Source organism: Trypanosoma cruzi (genome assembly GCF_000209065.1).
Source record: "Trypanosoma cruzi strain CL Brener chromosome Unknown tcruzi_1047053508559, whole genome shotgun sequence".
Lineage (NCBI taxonomy): Eukaryota > Euglenozoa > Kinetoplastea > Trypanosomatida > Trypanosomatidae > Trypanosoma > Trypanosoma cruzi.
The window spans coordinates 1-23,443 of NW_920777.1; the positions used below are offsets into that span (position 1 = coordinate 1).

Consider the following 23,443-nt stretch of genomic DNA (forward strand, 5'->3'; position numbering starts at 1 on the left):
CATGTCCCGGCATGTGTTTACTTTTGCGGTGCCGCTACCCGTCGTCGTGATGGTGTGCTGTGAAGTTGGAGGTGCACGCGCTGCGGAGGGTAATGTAAGGGATACAGTTGTTGCGTTGATGGGGATTAAAAAGGAACAGCTTGACAAATGGAAGGATGTTTCTAACGCTGGTGGCAAATATGGCTCGCTTCGTGGTCCCAGCCTCGTTGAGATGCAGGGTCATGTATTTGCTATTTCTGAGGCCGATTGCAGGGATGGAGGCAACTGCAGCGACGCCAGCTTTACTGGGGTTGCGTCAAAGTACCTTGGTTTAGGTGGTGTTGCTGGTCCAACGGAGATCTCGACGGCGGGTGCGAGTAACTTTGGCGCATATCCTCTAAAGGAAGGCTCTGGGGGCATCAGCACCAGAAACGGCATAACGCGACCAACGACAATTGTAATTGAGGACAGTGTCTACATGCTCCTGGGAAACTACAGCCGTACAGAGCAGCAGATTCAAGGTAAGAATGAGCGGAGCCCTTTACTCGTGAAGGGAACTCTCACTGATGAGGGTGGAAAGAAGAAAATCGGATGGAATGAGACACATGCAGTGGAGACTCAAGCCATAGGAGATTCTTAATTATTGACCGAGTTTGTGGGTGGCGGAGGCTCGGGTGTTATGATGAATGACGGTACGCCTATGTTTCCCATGCAGGCCAACGAGAAGGATGGAGGGCGCGTTTTACTGTCTATGCGTCTTATCCCGTCAGAGAAGAAATGGGAGCTTTCACTCGAGACGCCTGGTAAGGGCTGCAGGGATCCAGCCATTGTGGGGTGGGAGTAAAACGGACCCTTCATGATGGCTCATTGTGATGGAGGCTACTATGACGTTTACAGGTCCCTGGCTCAGCCGGCCACCTCAACGTGGTGCCAGGGTCTAGTACTCTTACTAGAGAGGAAGCTAAGTGCCTGCTGTTCACGCTTCAAACCCGATGAGTAGTTGTTACTTAGTTTTACGGGCCGGAAGGGCAGATGTTGGAGCCATTCTATAATGGCTGCCCGCGGAGTAAGGCTATCCTTGCTGCTGAATTCCTTCGTACGCTTACCAGAGCTGCACATTTGAGGTGTAGTTACTACGACTGGTAAGAGAAGAAAAAAAAAAAAACGTTTACAGGTCCACTTGGAATGGGCGGCTTGGCATTCATATGTTGAGTCAATTAATCGTGTGTGGGGCAACTCGCGTGGTCGAACAGGGTACGGCGTCCAGAGTGGATTCACCACCGCAACCATTGAGGGAAGGGAGGCGATGCTCGTGGTCACGCCGGTGTATGCCGCGAAGGAAAATGGAAGTGGAGAAGGTCGGCTTCAGCTTTGGGTGTCGGACAATGCACGTGTGGATGATGTTGGGCCGATATCTCGTGAAGATGACGCTGCCGCCAGTTCTCTGTTTGTGAAAAGTGAGGATGAGCTGATTTTACTGTACGCGACGAGGAATGGTGACGCGTCATTACAGTCTTGTCGCCATGCGCCTGACTGAGCAGCTGGAGCGGGTAAAGTCTGCGGCGGAGAAGTGGAAAGAATTGGACAACGCCTTGGGAGTTCCCACTGAAGGGCTGGTTGCCTTTTTGTGCCGGACGTTCGACGGGACTGCATGGAGGGACGAGTACCTCGGCGTGAATGCCGCAGTGAGGAGCGGAGTGACCAGCACGGAGAGCGGCGTGGCGCTCAAGGGAGCAGGGGCGCAGTGGCCTGTTGTCAGCATGGGGCAGACTGTGCCGTACTGCTTTACAAACAACGAGTTCACTCTTTCGGCGACGATGGCCATCCACGAGGTGCCGGAGGCAGGCAGCAGCCCCATTAGTTTGATTGGTGCGAGGCTGAACGACAAAGACGGCACGGCGCTCTTTCAGCTCTCGTGGACGAGTGAAGGAAATTGGAACCTCACACTTCACAAGGTGGAGTTTTTTGTGAAGCCGTCTGGTGGTGTTGGTAATTGGGGAACAAACACAGCAATTCGAGTGACGGTGCAAAAGAATGGCGCTGAAGAATGGTTTGTGTACGCTAGTGGGATAAGAATGTACGAGACGGATGATGGTGAACTGGGTGCCGAGGAAGTGGCTAGGCTCCGTAATGCTGATAAGTTTGGTTCACGCAGGATCTCACACTTCTTCTTTGGTGCGGGCGATAAGAAAGATGAAGAGGGCAGCCATGTGACGGTGGCTGATGTCCTTCTGCACAACGACGCGCTGTTTGGTGATGACCTCAGCAAACCTCAACGCCGGGACAGTTCCTATTCGACATCCGGCTGCCGAAGAACTGCACGCTGCGGTGGAGGTCACAGGGACGGAGGAAGAAAAAGCAGAAGGTCAGGCAGCTGGACGTCGCACAGCTGGCAGCTGCAGCGCGGGAGGCCACAACGCAGGAAGACACACAGCCGGCAGCTACACTGCGGACGGCCGCACAGCTGACGACTTCCTTGGCAGACGTTGAAGAGGCTCCAATTGCACAGCCGGCAGACTCTCGTTCTGTCCGTGTTCTTGCGGGCAGCGAATCGAGTGCTGAGAATGTTACGGACGAATTGCGTCCACGCACTGCCGCCACAAATGACAGTTCCGTTCCAGAAACCAATGGCTCAGAATCCGATGGCAGTATGAGCCTAGACGACCGCCTCGCCCTGATTAACGACGCGAAATTGATCCTGCATGATTTAGGTGGTGACAGCACTGCGCGTGTGTGCGTCTCCCGGGCGTTGCTGCTACCTCTGGGACTGTGTGCATTTGTGGCATTCTTCTGATCCGAAGAGTGTGGAATTGCGACTCCTCACGGAGATTGTGTGCCGCGTTCCTCGCGGGCTTTTTGATTTATTTATTCTGTTCTTTAATGTTCGGTTGCTGCACGCTGTCATGAGTGACGTGTCTCCCCCTCTTGTTTGCTTCTGTTGCCCACACGCAGTGCCGGCTCCGCGACTGCGCGTCCCACGGAATGCACAAAAGGAGGATTGGAGGAACAAGCTGGACGCCGCACGAAACGTGAGGGATGTTGTGTGGGCTGGTGGAACAGTCCAATTTCTTTTTTGTTACTTTGTTTTATTTTTTTATTCCGTTTCTTTTTTCTTTTTTTTTGGTAAATGTCTGCGGCTTTTTTTTGTGCCGTGTTCACTGCCGCTCTGTTTCTCCGTGTCCCTTTGAGTTTCTCTCTGCTGGCTGTGCTGTTGGAATGCCTCCATTTTTTTTTTGCTAGAGGCACTGACGACCGGCGACGATTGTTTTTGTTTTCCTTTGCGATGGCAGGAGATTGACTGGACGCCTTGTCCCGGCCTGCTGAGTGCACTTGGAGGGGAGCAGATGATGTGCGCTGTGCCTCACTGTGGGTGTGGGACGCCACCCGCCACAACCCGCTGTGGGCGTACTTCCAATCCGTCGGGGCGGAGGGAAGTAAAGGACAGCGCCGTGGCCTTGGGTGCGCCCCGTCCCTCTCGTTGCGGCCGTAGGTGTGCTGTGCGCATGACTCTTTTTTGCGCTGCGACGTGGATGGCGGTGCTTCTGCGTGCGCTGTACGGCGGGCTTCTCTTCTCCACGTCCTTGCCCTTTTGTGTGTGGGAAGGTTGTAGGAGAGAATGTGTGCGGGGGAGTGAGCATGGGTGGCTGCCAGCCCCGCCCGCGCATTGGGGACTTCCATACAAGTGGCTTTGCTTGACGGCATTTTGCGGCACCCAGGGTGCGGCGAGGAGGAGGATGGGGAGGGTCTGTTGTGGGCAGGGGGTGGATGATAGGACAGTCCCCTTCCGTGTCCTTCCCTGTGCTGTTGGCAGTACATACTGAGAGCATAAATTTGCGCAATTACAGGAGGAAACGTTTATGCTGCTTTTTGCGTGCTACTCCATCGTCGTCATTGCACGCTGTCGTCACGGTGCGTTTTGGTGCGGTGCCGTTGGATGAGGGAAGAGTGCGATGCCACGGCCGCTGCGCACCAAGACCATTTATTGCCCCAGCATCGGTCTTTTTTTTTTTTGAACTTGCATATTTTTCTTTTGCTTTACGATGAATTTGTTGGAGGAGCTCTGGCTTTGGCACCGTGCTTCATGGTGCTTTGCCTTGTGTGTCGGTTGCGGTTTTTCCACGCGATGCTAAAGCGTTTGGTGAGGTGTTTACCCTTTTTTTGCGCCCAGCAGTCAGCCTTGTTTGGTTATGGCGGCAGCAGTGAGGCTCTGCGGCTGCGTGCTCGTCGCACGTGTCGCATCTCCCGCTGTTGCTCCCTTGCTGTGTTGGTGGGGGAGTGAGCGAGCGAAAGCGTTGGTGAAGGGGCGCCCCAGTGGGAGAAGGAAGGCACAGAACGCACGATCGACGTGGACCCTTGTCCCCCCGTGTCTGAGTGCCGCCACTGTACCTCTTCATTCGTCCTTCTTGTGTGTGCCGTGTGCGCTTATGATGCCGCTGTTTGTTGTGCAATGCCGACCCACGTGAGGGAGGAACGCCGCCTTGACTGCCGGCGAACGGCGAGTTCTCCACTCCTCTTCCGTGTCACCATTACATCGTCGGACGCGCTTGATGGTCGCCGGTTGTAACGCTGCCACGTGGGTCTGTCTCGGTTCTTGTGTGTTTTTCGCGGCATCAGGACTGCTCTGTGGTGGAAACATTTGGTTGCAGGAGCGGTGCCAATGGTCATGTATCTTTTTGCTGGGATCCTGCCACTCTGCATGGTGGTTGTGTTGGGCTGCGCGGGCGGTGGGAGGGCGGTGACATCACTGGGCTGACTGCGTCTGCGCTTCTTTTTGTCGCTGGTTGTGCTTTGGCGGGGACTGTCTGTGGCCGGATGCCTCTGCGTGCCGCTGTGTTTATTTGCTGTTGCCGCTGCCTTCTTCTCTGGTTGTGCAGTTGGAGATACTTTTGCTTGATCAGCACAACTATCGTTTCAAGGTTTTAGGGATTAATTGCAGTAGTAGGATTAGTAGTAGTGGTATAGCGATCTGGCGGAATTGTTTCACTGGATTTGCCATCTGTATAAAGGGATTTGCTAGGCAGGAGGAACGGTCGACGGTGCGAGTGCGACACACCGCGACAGCCCCGTTGGTATCTGATTGGGTCGGTGGATGTGGTCTGCGGTGGGCGCGTGTCCGCACCGCCGGCACTGTGTGCAGTGCAGGGCCATTGCGGCTGTGCGTGTGGCGCTGCTTGTGGCGTTGGCGGTGGTTGCTGCTGCTGCGTGTATGCCCGCGGTGCATGCGGTGGTGTTGCGACTGCGGGGCGGTACGGTGGACAGAGCCATCACGGTTGGCCGCGTCGTGGACACGGTGCTGGTGGACGACGTGTCCATCACGAACGGCGTGGCTGTTGTGTTCGACGTTGCGGCGATGCTTCCCGGCGCGCTGCGCATCGAATTGAGGAGCTGCGTGTGCGACGGCGGCGCGCAGATCTACGTGCGGGGCTACAGCGGCGAGCCGGCGAGTGACCGGAGCCTGGAGGTGAGCGTGAGCGGGCTGTCCGGCGGCTACTGCTCGCTTGTGTTTGTGCACAACCTGCCGGCACACACGAACGTGACGGTCCGTGACTCGATGATTGTGACGGCGGGGCCGATGCAATACTCGCAGCTGAGCGGCCTGACGGACACGGTGGCGTCGCCGCTTGTTCTGCACGCGACGTCGCTGTTGCAGACGCAGCTGCGTGTGAGCAACACTGTGCTTAGGTCGTTGCACACGGGCGGGTCGGCGGTGTACGTTGGCGGCGGCGTGGACCTGCTGTCGAGCGCGGTGGTGCTTGACGGTGTGTCGCTGGAGGCGTCGGGCGGTCCGACCGCGTCCGCGATGCATGTGGCGTCCTCGTCGCGTCTCAGTCTGCGGAGCCACTCGGTATTCTCCGTGACGAACATGTCGGTTGTGAGCAGCGGCGGCGGCTTTGTGCTTGGCGAGCGCCTCGCGGTGTTTGATTCGGTGCTGCGCTTCGTGGGCGTCGAGGGGTCTGTCGCGTCGTCCTCGTTGGTACGCTGCGACGGTGGGACGGTGGGTGCCGGCGGGTGGCTGGAGCTGCACGACGTGTGGGCGGTGGGCGAGGCGTCGTCGGTGGCGTCGCTGTCGGGGGTGACGCTGGGCGGCGGTTCCGTGTCGATTGCGCGTTGCGCTGCCACTGGCGCGACGCTTGTCTCCGGGCCGACGATCACGAGCGGCGTCGTGTCGGTGCAGTGCAACCGTGCCGGCGGCCGGGTGCTGCAGAGCAGCGGCGACTACCGCATGGCCGGCCTGCCCTCCGTGAGCGTGGTGCCGTGCGACGGCTGTGCGGCGGCGCTGGCGTGCTTCGATGGACTGACGGCGTCGTTCTACGACTGCGTGTGCAGCTGCCGTGCCGGTGGCTTGGGCGAGGCGTGCCTGCCGTTCGACGTGCCGCCTGCGGGGTCCGGTGATGGTGGCGGCGGTGGTGCGCAGGGCTGCGTGAGTGGCGTGACGCTGACGGAGTCGGTGACGGTTGGTGGCGGGCGTGCGACGACGTGCTTCGACTCGGTGGTGTTCAGCGGGCTGATCACTGTGGCGGTGGACCTGCGCTCGATGGACGCGTTCGCTGACGCGCTGAACGTGACGCTGCGCCACTGCGTGCTTGCGGGCGGTGCGCAGCTGCGGATTGGCGGCCTCAGCGAGAGCACGGCGCGCCCGATGCCGCACGCCCTCGTCAACATGACGAATGTGACGTCGCTGGAGGGCACGATCGTGCTGCATGGCGCGATGCCGCTGAACTCGAGTGTGCTGCTGGCGAACTCAACGCTGCGCGCGACGGTTGGCGGGTCGCAGTACGTGCCGACGGCCCGTGGCCTTTCGGGATCCCGGTACGGCCCCGCGCTTGTGCTGGACGGTGTCCGGCTTCTGTCGACGCGGTTTGTCATGACGCGGTCGACGCTGGTGTGTGGCGGGGGCCCGTGCGCTGCGATCCTCGTGGAGCGCGGCCTTGACGTGAACCTGTCCAGCGTCCTCTACATGGACAACTGCGCTGTCAAGTCGCGGGCGCACGTGATTTATGCCCTTGTGTCGGACCTGCGTGTTGGCGGCGGCTCTGTGCTCTCCATACAGAACAGCTCGTGGAGTGCGCCGGGCATCGAATACTACGAGAACGCGTGTGTGTTCAGGGATGTTGTGGTGGCTGGCGGGAGCGTGCTGCAGATTGTGTCCAGCACGTTTCGTCTTGGCTTTGCCATGCTCATGGCAAACACGCTGACCGTGACTGATGGCAGCTGGCTGGTGCACCGCAACAACGAGTTCCACACCGCCCACGTCGTGCACGTGGCCAAGGAGAACGGCGTGGCGTTCCGTGATCAGAGTGTGTGGTCGATACTTGACAACAGCTTCACGTACGGCTCGTACTCGTCGACCATCGCACGCATGACAAGCAAGTGGTTACCACCATCCGACACGCACCCGATCATCTACGGCGTGTGCAACGAGGCAAGGGGCTCACCTGTGACTGATTACGGAGAAGACCTCAGCATTGGAGCACCCGTGACGGCACTGGACTGTGGTGCGTGCACCGTGGACGCCGTGTGCTTTGCAGCTAGGACGAGCAGCATCAGCGGCTGTGAGTGTGTGTGTGCTGCTGGCGGCTACGGTGACACGTGTCTGCCAGCCGCGGTTCCGGACGGCCTTGGGCCGCTCCCGCTCCCCGATGCGAAGGACACGGAGGTCCGCTGCGTGCACGGTGGCAGCATCAGCTCCGTGGACGATCCTGATCCCGGTGTGCGTGGTCTGTGCTTTGTCAACGTGACCTTCACCGCCGCGATTGTGCTGGACCTGTTGCATTTTGACGCACCGCAGCAGACACTCAACATCACGCTGCTGCAGTGCGTCCTCGTGGGCCTGTTGATCAGAGGGAGTGGTGCGCGAGTGCACGTGAACGTGACATCATCGATGCTGGATTCTGGAGCGTTAGAGTTTAAGGGTGATTTTGGGGCGAGCTCCCAGATACTGGTGGCGGGCAGTACGCTTGTGACGACGTGGAGCCACGCCATTGCCTTTCCGGAATTTTCTTTCGGTGCGACCTCGACGCTGCTGCTACTTGACAATTGCATTGAGGGGAATAGGTACGCACTTCATTTCCCCGTTGTTGTTGTTGTTGATGGTGGCGGGATCATTGTGAAGGGAAATGTGCTGAGGACAGCGGGAAATAATGGTGCGGAATCAGCCATTTGCGTTCATGCTGTTGACGTGAAGAACGGCGGCTACTTTGACGTGGAGAACAACGCGATGAGAGCGGTCGTAGGCGTTTGGTTTGTGAAGATGGCCACTGTGAGCACCGCGGGGCTGCTGAGAGTGGCGGACTGCACGTTCATTGGCAAGACGGAATTTTTTGATCCCGCGCTGGTGTATTTATCGAACTCTCTCACTCTTCAGGGTGGAGCGCAGTGGCGTGTGGAGGGCAACAACGTGAGTTCTGCCTCAGTATTAAGTATGCCACGTTCTCAGCAGAAAATTAAGCTGTCGGGCAGCGGCACCACTGTGGTGCTTGCACACAACCGTCAGGTGGAAGGAAGTGCAGTCTTTGCCAAACTTCTTCCACCGAACACGATTGTGGCGTCGCCCGCGCGATTTGTGGTGGGGTGCAACCTGCACGAGGAGGGGAAGGAGGTGTCGTACGACGATGTGTTTCCGGAGGGCGTGGTGGTGTTCGGGTGCGGCACATGCAACGACGATGCGGCGTGCTACATGCCTGGGACGGAGTCGGTGGACCGCGGCTCGTGCTCGTGCAGCTGCAGGGACGGATGGCATGGCGCGTCGTGTCTTCCCCTCGAGGTGCTCGTCACTGTTGTGCCGCCCTTGCCGGAGAGAGCCGTTGACGGCGACACGAGCTGCGTGGTGAACCAGACGCTGACGAACCTCACGCTGAACATGTGGAAGACGCACCACTGCTACGTCGGTGTGACATTCAACGGCGTGGGTGCTGCGCTGAAGTTTTTTTTCAACGGTATGCCGCTGCATCTCCCCATCAATATCACGCTCACTGGGTGCACATTCCGTGGCGGTGCCGCGCTGCAGTTTGTTGGGGGTGCTGAGGCGGCCGAGTCAGTCGGCGTCCTGATCCGCGTGAGCCAGACGGTGATGCGGTTCTCCGTTGTTGTGTTTGCACTCGCTTTCCCGCAGCACTGCGACATTGCCGTCACGGAGGTTGATGCGTTGCACTCCTCCGCGGTCCATTTGCCGGACACAGTGAACAACAGGCTGAGCGTTGTGATGTTGAAGAATGTTGTGTTGGCTGCGTCCTCGCTGTTGGTCAGCAACGTCAATGCGCATTCCTTGAGGTACGGTGGGTTTGGTTTGTACTCGGTCGGGACGCTGACGCTGGTGGAGGGCAGCTCGCTGTACACGCGTTACTGCAGCTTTGATGGGTACAAACACCTGTTCTACGTGTACAGGCTCAGTGTCCGCAATCACTCTGTTTTTGCGCTGCTCAACAACACGATGTCCACCGGGGCAAGCCTCCTTTTTCAGCACCAAGAATTCAGCGTGTCGAATCACAGCGTGTTGCGCGTGGTGGGGAACAGCGTTTTTTCATTCTATGCTATTTACGCGAACAAGTTGTGGATTGTTGAGAAGTCAAGCTGGTTGGATTGGCGCGACAACGACGTGGGATTGGGTGCGATTTTCAATGATTTTGATTCCACCTTTGTGAGCATTGACAGCAGCAGTGGCGTGACGCTGACGGGCTGCAGGATGGGCTGGACGGGGTTGTCGAGGCCCCTGCTATTGCAGGCTGACGCTGGCTACCGGTTTGTTGCTGGGTGCCTGACGTTTGCGGGACGTTTGCTGACGACGGCGGCAGAGCTGGAACTGAGCGGCATCACCAACGTGACGACGGTTGCTGCGTGCGGGGAGTGCACGAAGGACGGCGAATGCTTTGCTCCGCTGACGACGGCGGTCATTGACTGCGAGTGCCAGTGCGCTGCTGGAGGGCACGGCGATGTGTGTGTCCCGGCGCCTGTGCCTGCTGGCCCGCCGCCACCGCCCACGCCGCCAGTGCCGCCCACGCCGCCACCGCCGCCGGTTGGTGAGTGCATCAGCGAGATGGTGTACCCCGAAGTTGCGCAGTCAGTGGGCGGCGGGCTGTCGTGGCTGTGCTACCGCAATGTGACGTTCAGCGGGGGCGGCATGAGCCTGACGGTGCTGATTGGTGCGATGATGGGCGACGTGGCGAATGTCACGTTCGATGGATGCACGTGGAGGGACGGTGCCGTGCTGGCGCTGTTGGGCAACGCAGACGCTGCCGTGGGGTCGCTGAACATTGTCGTCACCGGCAACACGTTTCGTGACGCACTGCTCAGTCCGGAGGGTGGGTTTCCTCCGCACACGAACATCACGATCAGCGGGAACCGCTTTGCGGTCACGAGGCTGATCCCTCGGTCGGGTTTGGGCCTTGGGGATCCGTCGTGTGTCGCGATGAATGGACTGGCGATCAGCAACGGCTCCGCGGTGGTGCTGAGCGGCAATGTGTTTCAGAGCGTGAGGGCATCGTCAAGCGCCATTCACGTTGTTGAATCTGCGCTGAGGGTGTTGTGGCACTCCGTGTTTGCGGTGGTGGGCAACACGTTTCATATGGATGGCGGAGACAGTACTTTGATATGTCTTGAGGGGTCTGGCCAGTCATTTTCGCTGAGTGTACTGAACAACTCTGCCGTGGTGATCCGAGGCAATCTTGTGTTGAGGCCGGTGCGGAACTTCATGTATTTTTTTTTGGCATTACGTGTGGAGTCCTGGTCAGCGGTTGTGTTTCAAGGCAACGACATGCAGGGAAACTGGTTTGTGTTTTTTCCAAGCCACTCTTCCAACATCTACTACAACTCCTGGCTGCAGCTGAGCGGCAACCTCTGCCGTGAATCGCCATCGGAAGCTTTCCTTTTTATTAACCCAAAGGTGAATCTCCGCGACTCCACGATGTCAGTGTCCGGCAACCAATTCATGTCCAGCACAGGCACGCCGACAGTGCTGCTGATATCCTCAGGCTCCCGCGATCTCACAAACGGAGCGATTGTGGCCGCGTGCAACACCGTGAACGGCGAGGAGGGGGTGAAATACGGCATTCCGTCTGTGTACAATGCCGCCATCCTGAATTGCAGCGATCCATGCACTCTTGCGTCTTCGTGCTTCCCCGCGTACACGACGACGGCCTCGAGTGATGGCTGCGCCTGCACGTGCGCGGAGGGCGGCCACGGCGATGCGTGCCTTCCCGTCGCTGTCCCCGAGCCACCGAGCACCGACGGCGCCGACTTGTGCGTGCGGGACGTGAGTGTGGGTGTGGAGGTGAACGTCAGTTTCGGGACGTCGGTGGTGTGCTACGTTGGCGTGACCTTTGTGGCGGACTTCGTGGTGGAAATGGAGTCGATGCAGGGGAGCGTGCGCAACGTGACGCTGGCGAACTGCACGTTTTTGGGTGGAGCGAGCCTGTACGTTTTGGGGTGGCTGTCCGACCCGCCTGCTGGCGAGCGCGCCGATGTGTTGATCAGCGGGCTTGAGTCGCGCTCTGGCGGCGGCGTGGTTGTGGCGAACCGATTTCCGCCGGGCTCGCGCGTCGCTGTGGTGGACTCGGTGCTGATCGCAGATGCGCGTGTTGCTTACCGCGGCGCCTACGGCCTTGGCGACCTTTCCGCGTGCCTCGTGGTGCACAACGTGAATCTGACGCGGAGTGTGCTGACCATCGCGCGCACGCATGTGGCGGCGGTGTTTCGCGACGCTGTTGGCGTGTTGGTGGTTGGCGGCGTGGTGCTGTCGTCGCGCGGTGCGCTGTACGTGGACGGGCTGTTGGTGCAGACGGCGCTGGGGCTGTGTGTTTCGGTGGAGGGCGGTATTGCGGCCATTGGTGGCTCCGTGGTGGCGCTTGTTGACAGCGACTTCCTGCTGTGCAAGCACGCGGTGTCTGTGCGTGGGGCTGTGATTGTGTCGGGCTCCGCTGTGGCGCTTGTGCGGAGCGACTTTGTGTCGACGGAGGACTACGCGGTGGCGTTTTATTCGACGGTGAGGCTGGCCGGCGGGTCGATGCTGCTGGCGAAGGCCAACGTGCACGACGGCGTCTCGAGGGAGATGCTCTACGCCGCTGGCGCCGTGACCGCTGTTGGGAGCACGCTGAGCTTTGTGCGCAACCGAGCGCTGCTGCCGCGGATGCTGTCGCTGAGCCTGTCGCTCGCGGCTGGGGCGCATGTGAGGGTGGCGTGCAACGACGCCGGTGGGCGTGTCCTGTCGACGGCGGAGGAGTACGCAGCGGCTGGTTTTGGCGACGCTGGGAACATCGACGTTGCTGGATGCGACGCCTGCGACAGGGAAACGCACTGCTACGCGCCCGGGACGGCGTCTGCGAGCATGAGGAACGGTGTGTGCGTGTGCGCGTGCGGCAGCGGCGGGTACGGCGAGGCGTGCGTGCCTGTGGGAGCTCCCGTGCTGCCGCCCGCTGTGGGCACTGCGTCGAGTGTGTTCGTCCGCGAGGGCGTGACGGTGCGGTCGGTGTTTGTTGTGCCTGCCGGCGCGAGCGAGGTGACGCTGCGCCACGTTGTGCTGGACGGCGTGAGTCCTGTGCTCTACATGCCGTGGATGGCGCGAGACGGCGTGCGGATCGTTGTGCAGAACGTGTCGCTGCTGAACGGCGCCGTGCTGTACGTGATGGGCGGTGGAGCGTTGCGCGGTGCGGTGGCGGCGGGGAGCGACGAGGGCGGGCCGGTGGGGCTGTCCGTGTGCGATGTGGAGGCGCTGAACGGTGCGCTTGTGCTGACCGGCACGTTCCCCGCGGGGTCCGTGCTGACTGTGACGGACTCCCTGCTGGTTGCCGCGAGGTCGACGCCGCTTGTGTATCTTCCCGGCTCGCAGTCCTCGCCGTACGCACCGGTGCTGGTGCTGTCGGGCCTGCGGCTCGTGCGGTCCGTGCTGGTTGTGTCCGGCGTGGCCCTCGTGACCGTGATGACTGGTGGGCGGACGGTGGTGGTGGATGGCGCGGTGCTGGAGCTTGTCGGTGGCGGTGTCGCACTGGACGCGGCTGTGCTCGGTGGCGACGTTGCGTTGTACGCGAGTGCGCGCGTGGTTGCGTCGGGTGGCGCTGTGCTGCGCGTGTCGGGGAGTCAGGTGTACGCCGCGCATGGGTTGGTGTTTGACAGCGGAGTGGAGGCTAACGCGTCCGCCGTCGTAGTGAACGACAACGTCGGTGCGCTGACTGATGGCGCGCTGCTGGTGCTGCGGGAGACGGCGTTGTTTGTGTCCGGGTCGTGGCTGTCGGTGCGCGGCAACAGCATCAGCGGCACGCTCCTGTCGGTGCCGTCGTACCCGCGCGGTGCGGAGCTCGCGCAGAGCACGCTGACGCTCCACGGGAACGCCGGCAGTGGGCCCGTCGTGATGGACGGCACCGTTGTGCTTGGGGGTGCCGGCGGAAAGTTCGTCGTGGGGTGCCTGACGCTCAACGGGCAGGCGCTGCGGCCGATGGAATACAGGTCCGCCGGCATCATCGGGGAATTTCGCTCCGTGGCGTGTGGCGTGTGCGACGCCGACGTGAGCTGCTTTGCTGCCGCGACGAGGGCGATGTCGGGGTCGTGCGTCTGCCGCTGTGCTGATGGCGGGTACGGGCGCGACTGCCTGCCGGTGTACCTGCCGCACGTGGACGGGTGCAACCGCACGCCCGCCCCGCCGCTGAGCCACACGGCGACGCTGACGGAGACGCGTAGCCTGACGCCAACGTGGACACCGACGCCGACGCCGACGCACTACAGTCCGACGCAGTACGGGACGACGGAGACGCTGCAGGTGACGGAGACGGTGGCGCTGTCGCCCACACGGACCTCGACGGCGTCGGTGAGCAGCACGCCGTGGTGGAGCGACGTGGCGTGCCCGACGCTCGCTGTGACGACGACGGCGGCTGGAGGGATCCTGACGCAGCACGACATCCGCGGCGGTGGGAGCGCCGTCCCGACGCGGCTGATGGTGGCGCTGCCGCCGCCGTTTCGGTGGGCAAGCGACCTGCAGCTCGGCACGCACCTGAGCTTTGTGCCGGTGTCGACGGCGCAGCCGAGCGGGTTTGGCGGTCCGTGGGGAGCGATGCTGCGTAACGCGACGTGGGTGCACAACGCGACGAATCCGTCCACCGTCCTGGAGCTGGCTGTGCCCGTGCACCGCGGTTACTTCATTGTTGCTGACGAGACGCTAGTCATTCGCTGCGACGCTGTGGCGGTGTCTGGCGGCTGCAAGGGTGTGCTGCTTGGGTCCTTCACGATCATGTCGAACAGGCTGCCCGCCGTTGCCAGTGCCCTCTCGGCGATCACCGGCGTTGTTGCGGGTGCGGCGGCTGTTGCCGTGGTGGTGACCGGCGGGCTGGGCTCCATCCTTGAGATGCAGGCCCTCGGCGTGTTTGCGAGGATGTCATGTGCCTCGGCGCAGGAGCGTGCGAGCACCGTTGCGCTGCCGTACTTCCTGTCGGTGTTCGCTGCCCTTGACCCGCTGTGGATGGTGGTGGGCAACGCGCTGCTCGCCGCTGTGTTCGGGTGCGTGCACTGCGGTGTGACGGCTGCCTTCCAGCGGTGGCGCGGCGTGGACGCGGCGAGTGCGTGGGCGGCGATGCGCTTCCCGAGCCTGACGTACGTCGTGGCGCACGCGATGCATCTCGGCATATTCTTTGGCTCCGTGCTCGCACTGGCGACGCCCGGCGCCCGCGTGCAGCACCGCGTGGTTGCTGTCGTTGGCGTGCTGTACGGTGTGGCGTTCCCTGCTGGCGTGTGCTACTTGATTGCCCGCCACACGGGTGCGAGCTTCGAGAGGTACTGGCAGTTCTCGAGGAAGCCGCTGCACGAGCGCCTGCTGTACCCCGTCGGGTATTGGCACCCCGCGGCGCAGCGGCGGATGTACGGCGGCATGCTGACGAACATGAGGGGCAGCCGCGTGTACTGGTGCGTGTTCCAGCTTTCGGTGCTGTGTGTGGTGTGCCTGATTGCTGCTGTGCACCCGCCCGTGGGAGGCTGCCACGCCCTGTACTTCTGCATGGCGGCTGTGCTGCTTGCGGGCGCGGGCGTTGTTGCCTTCACGAACATGATGCGCTCGTCCTTCCTGACGGTGATGCACGCGGCGAGCTTTGTGCTCCTTGCGGCGCTGTGCCTGGTCAGCGCGGCGAACCACATTGCGCAGAGCGACGGCGGAGCGAGGGCGTACGTGGCTATCGTGCTGCTGCTGACGACTGTGCTGCTTGCGGTCACTGTGTACGGCGTCGTTGTGTGGTACGCGGAGGACCGCCACTGGCAGGAGCTGCGTGAGCCGCGGCGTGGCGGGCTGGAGGCGCTGCTGCGCGATGACGAGGAGAGCGACGAGGACACGCGGAAGCCGCACGACATGATGTCATCGTCGTACGCCTCAGGCACCGCCGTTGCGTCGTCGTACCGACCACCCGCAGCGCCGTAGCAGCCCATGGACGGTGACACCCGCTCAGACGCTCTGAGCCTGTTCGATCGTGCATCCAGTGCGAGCTGCAGCATTAATTATGCTCCTCTGGACAGGTGAGGATGGTTTGCTTGACGAGAAATTTAGCGCAGTTACTCCCTTTGGGGGTGGAAAGGCTCCGCCACTCAACAGCACCGTTGCGCGTCGAGAATACACAAAGCCCCTTGCATGTACGGCATAACGTGGATGCCTCTGCTATGCATTTTCTTTCTTTTAAATTATTCATAGATTGATTGGGTGATTGATTTGTTGTTTTTTTTTTTTACCGATTATCGACGAAAACGGATTATCGAGCTATCACGCTGGTCTGGGGGCGGATGCGTAACGGGTGTGTGCGTGTGTTTTACGCTCTTCACTGCAGCACCGAATATGTAGGCTAGTGGTCTCTCTTTCATATCTGTACTCTGTAATGAGTAAGTGGTCGAAAACGGTGGCTGGTGTGCGGGCCATAGGATGCATTCAGGAAAACGTTAGGGAAAACAATCGATGAAGCCCTTCTGTGACGCGTCACCTCCTGGAGGTTGTGAGTGTGCGTTGTTGGCTGACATGAGGGAGGGCGTGGGGGCCACGGCTGTGCGGCTGCGCAGCCACCCATCGGACTCCGCAACGGCATTGCCGCTGTTTTTTCTGTGCATTGTTTCTATTTTTTGTGCGGGTGCCTGCAGTGAAACTCTCTCTCTCCTGTTCCACGAGGACTGTGTGGGAGGGCATGCTTGTTTTTCTCGTTAGTTATTGTTGTTGTATAAAATGAGAAAAAAGAAAAATGAACGGAAAAGTTATGCGGGTTGATGTATTTTTTGTGCATTTATATTTTTATCGATGTACTTCTGTGGATTATTTCATTATTTTTTTTCTCTCCTTCTTTCTTTTTGCGTTGCTACACACGTGTCTCAGTGCTGCTTTGTTGCGGTCACACACGGGTAGCTTGAGTCGCGAATAGTATTTTTTTCTTTGATTTCATTTCGTGTTAGACGCTGACGCGGCCACATTCGTCAAGCATCCACTCTCCACAGCATGGCGCCTGATATTTTGGAGTCACCCCAGATGTAACGCGGACGCCACCGCCGTGGCAGTCATGGGAAGTAAGATGGAACGCGGAGCAGCGAAAGATATTGTGCTGCACATGTGTCTGTTGCATTTGTTCTGTTGAGGAGGTCTTGAATTCAGAAGAAGAAGGATGAACACTGCACGATTCTGTGGATTGGAGGTGTTATCACCCTTTTTTTGTTGTTGGTATGGTCTCCGGTTTCCACCCGTGTCTGCCCCGATTTGCCTCCCCTGAGTGGAGCTGCGCCATGACCATCCTTTTTTTTGTTTGCGGGAGGAAAAAAAAATTGCGCGTGACGAAACCACACGTCATGCATGCGGCGTCCAGGGAGGTACGTGTTTTGGGTGGAGTGCACATACGTGGATGTCATGTGAGACGAAACGTGGGTTGACTGCTTAACCGTCACTCCTTTTCTGGAGAGTGTGCTTTTTTTGTTATTGTCTTTTGTATCAGGGCACGGCGGGATTGGGCGGCACCGTCCCACGAAAGTCTTTGCGCACGTACACACTTTCATGCCACTGTCGCCTCCGAATCCGGGAGCAAACCCAAATTCTTGCTGCTTTTGCATTGGTGCAATCATTTTTGTTGATTAACTGACGCCATTCTGTCCGGCGTGCAACTTTGATTGGATTGTGTGGGATTGCTCGCCAATAACGTCGGACAAAACAGGGTGAATTCTTTAATTATTTAGATGCCATCTTGCGCGCACGTGTTTTTTTTACACTTTTTGATGTGCACTCAAGTAGCGAGGAATCCGGAACTATGCGTGCGTGGAATTTTTCCTGCCATGTGAACTGCGGGCAGCACCGAGGGCTGTCACTTTTACTCCGCAGATTTGTTGTGTCTCTTTGCAGGGTTGGCGGGGAAACTCCATGCAGCCTGCTACTGCGGCTGTCTGCGTAAATGCCATTCCACGCGAACGATGTGCTTCAACGAGCGAGGGTGTTGATTGGGTTTGCCTGCGCTCTGATTCTGTTTGCTACTTTGTGCGGGCACGCAAGAGTTGAGGGGTGGGAAAATGGAGCGGGGCGATGCATGGCCGCGTCCCGCCCATTGTTCACTGCACGATGGTGCGTTGCACATTGTGCTGTTGGCTCTGCGATGTGACTGCGGTCCCCTGCGCGGCAACGGCGGTGGGTGGACGAGAGTGTTGACCTGCGGCGGGACGGTGGGATCGTGCCTTCTTTTTACTTCTCCCTATGTGAGGTTGTATACTTATTTTTGGTGTCGGTGATGAGACAAACAGACAGACAACGTAAATAAAACAAAAAAGGGCGATAGTGTGGCGGTATTGTGGCCGATTGCACGTTGCGTTGCTGCGGAGGCGGTGGGCCTCGACTGCTTCACCGACAGACGTTGCAGTGCGGCCGCATTGCGCACCGACCACCGAGCCGTGCGAGCGCCGCGCCCAACGCCATTGGGACTGCGGGACGAAACAGCCGCGACTGTCCTTTGGAGCCAGCGGCGCCTGCAGGCCGCAGTTGGGCGGTGCGAGTGGGATGCTTCACCACACGCGTGTTGTGATGGCGTTTTGAAGCGGTGGCTCCGGTGATGGTTCCGACGCTGCAGCTCGACACGTGGCGGGGAGTAAAGTTCGACCGCAGTGGACCATGAGCAGCAGCGTAAAGGAAATCCTGCTGGAGGGAGACACTCTGAGCACCAACATGAAGCTGAATGATTTCCTTCGGAATTATTTTGACGGCAGGGGCGTTGTGGAATTCAAAGCGAGGGTCTATGTTAAGGCCGTTTTAAGTAGTTCCAATAAGTTCATCCAATACGAAGTGTTATTGAGGACAATAAAGGCATTGCGGCCATAATACCAAGAGTCGGAAAAAGAGCGTGAGGAGTTTTACATGCTATTGGGGGCTTCACATAAGCTTGGAAAAGAGCGTATTGTCACTCTCAGGCAATGGAGTAACTTTGGAAGAAAGGATACGGTCATTTCTCTTGCAAGGGCACAAATAAACACAGCCTACTCTTATGTACTGAGAGAAGAGAGGCGGAAGGAAGAAGAAAGGGAAAGACGAGAACGACAAGAACTGGGGATTGACGTTTCCACTAGGATTAAAGATGTACTGTTTAAAGGAAGGGTTTGCGTGGACAAAATGAAGCTGAATGACTTTCTTGCGATGGAATTGGACGGCAGGGGCGCTTTGGACGCCAATCGGGATGTCTTACTGGAGGAGTTTTTTAAGAACCCCAAGAAATATATCCGTGATAAAGGAGCATTGAACGAAATACAGGCACCGGATCGTTATGTGAGGGTGGAGGGGGCTGTAAGGGAGGAAATGGATTTGAAAGAAGATGTACGCAAGCTTTAAGAGCATTGTGTGCACAATCTACTGAAGTGGTTGGCAGCTGCTGCGGAGGTAAAAGCAAATGTTCAAGAAATCACTAAAAGGTTTTTGGATGCGGCCGCCGAGGAATCGAGAAACCCAACGACGTCGAGTGCACCGATATACCTGGAGGGATGCTACGAGTCTGTGTACAATGCGAGGTGGAGCCATGCGGTGGAACCTCCGGACGGCGTGGAGCGAAAGAAAACGGGGACGGGAATGTGGGTGCATGAGGGGAGGCCAGAACAGTCATGGACTTACAAGGCAGTTGGCGAATCCCTCGAAAAGGATGACGGTGTGGAGCAGTCCGGTGCACCGCGTTCCAGGCTGATGGTGCTCACCTCGGACAAGGGATGGCCGTACTCGTGGAAGGAGGATGAATAAATCCACTCGTGACTGCTATGTGAACTGTTAGGTGGATTGAGTGTGGCAGATCGTCAGGAATGATCTCACCGAATTGCTCAGCACTCACCCTGGGACCTACTTTGCGCCTGGGCGAAGTGTGTTGATTGGGACGCCCGGGATTGGGAAGTCGATGAATGCCGGTTCGTACCTCCTCTACCAGATGCCGCACTGCGATGCCAAGAAACTCCAAGTGGTTATCTACAGTTTTGTTGGAAGCACGACGTACGTGTTTGACAAGACCATCAAGGCTGTGACAAGATACGTGGGTAGAGGAGCATCCACGGACTTTTTAAATGATTTGTGCCGGCGTGGGATGAAAGTGTATATTATTTACGATGTGGCAAAGCAAGGGACACCGCCAGAGGAATATTTGTTGCCTGGCAGCGGATGGGGCATGATTGTGGTGTCATCGCCAAACGTGCGCAACCATGATGAGTGGGAGAAACAGGAAAGAGCCGAGCGAATCATCATGAATTGCCCCGACGAGATGGATGTGAGGGCGATGTGTGCATGGATGGAGCGTGATGAGACTACAGATGAGCAAGCGGAATGCTGGAAGATGGTTGAAAAACACATGGATAAAGTGGGGCCGATTCCACGTTACATCTTTGATGCGAATAAGTTCATTGCACACTCTGCTGCCATTGAGGATGCCTTGGATGGGATCAATTCTCGGGATGGTGAAGAGCACTTTACACATGGAGGAGTGAGACTGTGGTATTCTGAGGATCCGTCTCAAAAACTTGTGAGGGTTGTCCGAGCAAGAGGAAAATTCGGTGCTGAGGGATTTCTTAACGCACCGATATCTGTTTGCCTCGAGCGTCGAATACCGCACCATTTTGGGAAACGTAATGAGTGAGAAGGATATATATATATATTTCTGTTGCTATTATTGGGGAAGAGGAATACTCTTTTGTCTGAATTTATGAGAATGTTTGGCTTGCGCGCAATAATGTTTTGGGGGAGTTTTTCAGTGCATTATTAGATGACCTCAAGGAGCTGATGCCATCAGCACGTCGTGGAGGACGGTACGCAGTGCCAACGTTAAACCCTCAAGGGCACCCTAACGATTCATATGGATTGGTTTCGTTGAAGAATCCTTTTGAGAGGGAAAATTTAAAGTATCGGCTGCTGTGCATACCGAAGGTCCAAAACTTTCCGTTGGTGGACGGCTTTTTCTTTTTGGACTCAATCCCGAAGACCATGGTTGGGCTGCGGATGACTACGGCGGGTGAGCATCACACGACCGCCAGCACTGTGAGGCAGTTCACTGAGTGTCTGGCGGCATATTTTAATGGTTGGGAGGAATTTTCCCGAGACGTATCGTGGGAGATTATTTATATACAACACAAAGACAGCACGCCGATGAATGGCTGGCGGAGATGTGATGTTGTCCGCTCTGAGAGTGTGAACGAGGAGAGCCGTGGAATAGCGGCGTTCTGGAGGGAAAAGGTGCGCCAGTACCAAGTGTCAATATTATCCGGAGACTTTAGAAAAGACAAATCCCTCTGAAGTGAGGAAGAACCGAAGAAATGAAAAAAAGAATTGGGGAATGAACGTGCACAGTTTGATTTCTGGCAAAATAGGGATCAGGGGCTGTTTCACCTCCTTAAATACTTTTGTGCGCGCATGCGGTGCGGGTGCAGCAGCAGCAGCACCAGGCGACAGTATCGCACACAGATGTCGAAGATGTCAAATGCTATCGGACATATCAGTGACAGAAGAGGAAATTGGTAGGGAAAGGGGCGGTTTTATTTTTGTTAAAAAACATTAGGGGTTGTTTCATACATGTGAATGCTTGTGTGTGCATACGAGGCATAATCGGAGAATTGCTCCCTTGTGAGGGAATCGTCGTGGCCGGCGGCAACGCAGTATTGCTGCAATGTTCATTTCATTCTATTATTTTGTTCTAAGGCCCATCATCAACAGAAACATCTTTGGGGGATGGACGACGGACAACTTTTATTGAGGAAACAGTGCACTCCGTGTAACCGCATGGAGTGAGGCGCCGCATCCCATTGAGGGCGGGACGGCTTTTTCGTGCCGGTGCCATCATTGCTTCGCCCTGCGATTTTGTGCTTGACTGCCACATTGTGGCGCAGGGCCAATCCCCCGTATTGTCGGGGAGGCCAGGCGCCTGCAATGTTTCTCTCATGGGATGTTTGTTGTTTGCGCGGGGCTGGCGTCATCGACCGGCGCCCGAACCAGCCGCGTATTGCCGGAGCACAGCCGTGGCACCAAGAGGTGTGAGGACACGTGGTATTGCAGTGCGGACCATAGGATTTATTTGGGAAAACACGAGAGAAGGCAGCAGAAGCACATCCGTGAGTGCTGCGGCAAATTGGCACGGATGCTCTCTTTTTAATTTGTGACGGGACAATGCGATGGTGCGCTCTGCGCCTGTTGCCTGCGCTCTCACAGGCACATTCTAAGATGGAGCGCGTCGTTTTGCGAAAAAAGCTCCGTGTGTCAACGCGACAGGGAAACACGATTGGCGGTGGCAGGAGTCCTTGCCGGAACGGCACTGGAGTGCAGGGTTCCCGGAGTCGGTCGCTCGCCGGGGTGGGGACGACTATCAGGGATTGCTCCGAGCCTGCTTCTTAATGCCGTTGTGGTTGTTGACGACAAATTGTTGATGGGAGAGCGAGAGTGTGCGTGCCGCCGTGTGATTTCTCGCAGTTGGAACTCGCTGGAGTGATGCATGTGTGTTTGCCTCACGGATGTGGTGTTATTGAACTTTATTTCACGTTATTCGGTGGCGCAGCAGTGAGCGGTGACGTGATGCAACCCAAGAGCCACACGGGCGGGACGGACACGGTTACATGAGCCTGTGGAGGACCCGAGCAAGTCCAAGTGTACTATGCGGTTTGGGTCCACAGGGAAGGGAGAAGCACCGGGCAGCTGAGGGGGTTGCAATGCACGCGGCTGCGGAAGGCCACATGCATTGTTTGGCTCACGTTGACTGCCACTTTGGGGGCTTTTTCTCGAGGTCGTGAATCCTTTTCATTATTTGGAGGTAATTGATGACACCAATTGTGGAGGGTGTTTTCCTCCATACGAGGATGGCGCACGGGGGACAAGGAAAAAGAGCGACGCCTCGCCAAAGGAGCGGCCGCTGGAACGTTGGCAGGGCTCGGGATTGTTTGCACTGCAAGCTGTATGCTCTTGGTAGGATGTTCCTTGAGGAGCTCATTGACCCGAGTGTGAGGTGCACGCACGGGCAGGCACCGCAACAACCGTGTCATTACTTCTCCGTTGCACAAATGAGACGACGCACATCAGGTGTGGCAGGTGACGTCCCCTGCGAGCACTTCTCCCGCCTCTTCTGCTTCACATCTTGGCATTTTCTGCATGTGGACACCGCTCCCATTGGCCGTCTTCTTTGACACGAGAGTCGCCTGTATTTCTTTCTACCGCATTGCAGAGTCGTGAGGAGGGCTTGAAGGTGCGTTGAGGAGCCGTGTGGCCTCTGCGAGCCTATCCTTTTTTTTCATAGGTGTTGAATTTTGGATTGCCGAAACGCCACTTGAGTGCCTGCGTTAGAGGCACACATAAATGAGGGACAGGCGTGTTCATGGAGGTGAAGGAGGGCCACGCCATTGGGAGGAGGAAGAGTGAATGAGTGTGTGGGTGTGTAGTGTCCGTGGCCCATATTGTGGTGCGCGACTGGCGCTTCGCGTTGTTTGGTGTTATTATCATTCCCATTCACAAAGAATGGCTTTGGCTGCAGCACCCACGAGCTCTTTTACCGTTGACTGAGGTTGCTTGGGTGCTGCTTCTCCCAACTCCCTCTGTGTCTGTGCGTTGTATGATAGTGAGCATGGCTCTTCTTCCGTGCTGTGCATTTGCCGCATAAGCTCTCGATGGTGTGTTTGAAATATGTGATGATTTGCGGCGTTTTGTTGGATTGTGCTTTGATCTCCGCCGCGGAACGACGGTCGGACTGGAGGCGTTGCTTTTTTTTTCCCCTCTGGTCCCATGCGATGTGTATGGGAAGTCTCTCAGAAAAGAGCAAGTCGAAATTGTTTTGAAGCCCATGTATGATGCCATACTTGTATTGACGTGGAATGAGTTGAGGGTTTTGCATATAAGCTCCTGTGCATTCTTGCCGTGGTGCTCCTCATGCACAGCCCGGGGGTCACGTATGATGCATGGGGCAGGCAGAACCTCGTGCATGGCGGAATGAAGAGACGAGGGGCTGATTGTTTGATTGTTACTGACGAGTCCTGTCTCACTGCTTGGAGGGGGCTG

General features: G+C 57.7%; 1 protein-coding gene, 1 non-coding gene and 2 pseudogenes across 2 annotated transcripts, besides 3 other annotated features; all 4 read left to right on the forward strand.

Annotated features, from left to right (window-relative positions):
- Positions 1-2,239, forward strand: Tc00.1047053508559.20 (annotated as a pseudogene; the record flags this gene model as incomplete).
- Positions 1-23,443: part of a sequence feature (areas not merged during assembly with more than two copies in the genome that could not be assigned to a particular haplotype) that runs on past the window's edge.
- Positions 3,045-3,101: a sequence feature (T-rich).
- Tc00.1047053508559.25 lies at positions 4,404-4,463 on the forward strand. The gene has a single exon (XR_008255557.1). It is a non-coding gene; the product is annotated as a C/D small nucleolar RNA (snoRNA), TB8C3C3, 3' partial (small nucleolar RNA).
- Tc00.1047053508559.29 (dispersed gene family protein 1 (DGF-1), putative) lies at positions 5,069-15,364 on the forward strand (the record flags this gene model as incomplete). The annotated part of the gene is made up of 1 exon (XM_808685.1): positions 5,069-15,364. The coding sequence occupies one exon, from the start codon at positions 5,069-5,071 to the stop codon at positions 15,362-15,364; it is 10,296 nt and encodes a 3,431-aa protein (XP_813778.1).
- Positions 9,941-9,991: a microsatellite.
- Positions 17,732-20,704, forward strand: Tc00.1047053508559.40 (annotated as a pseudogene).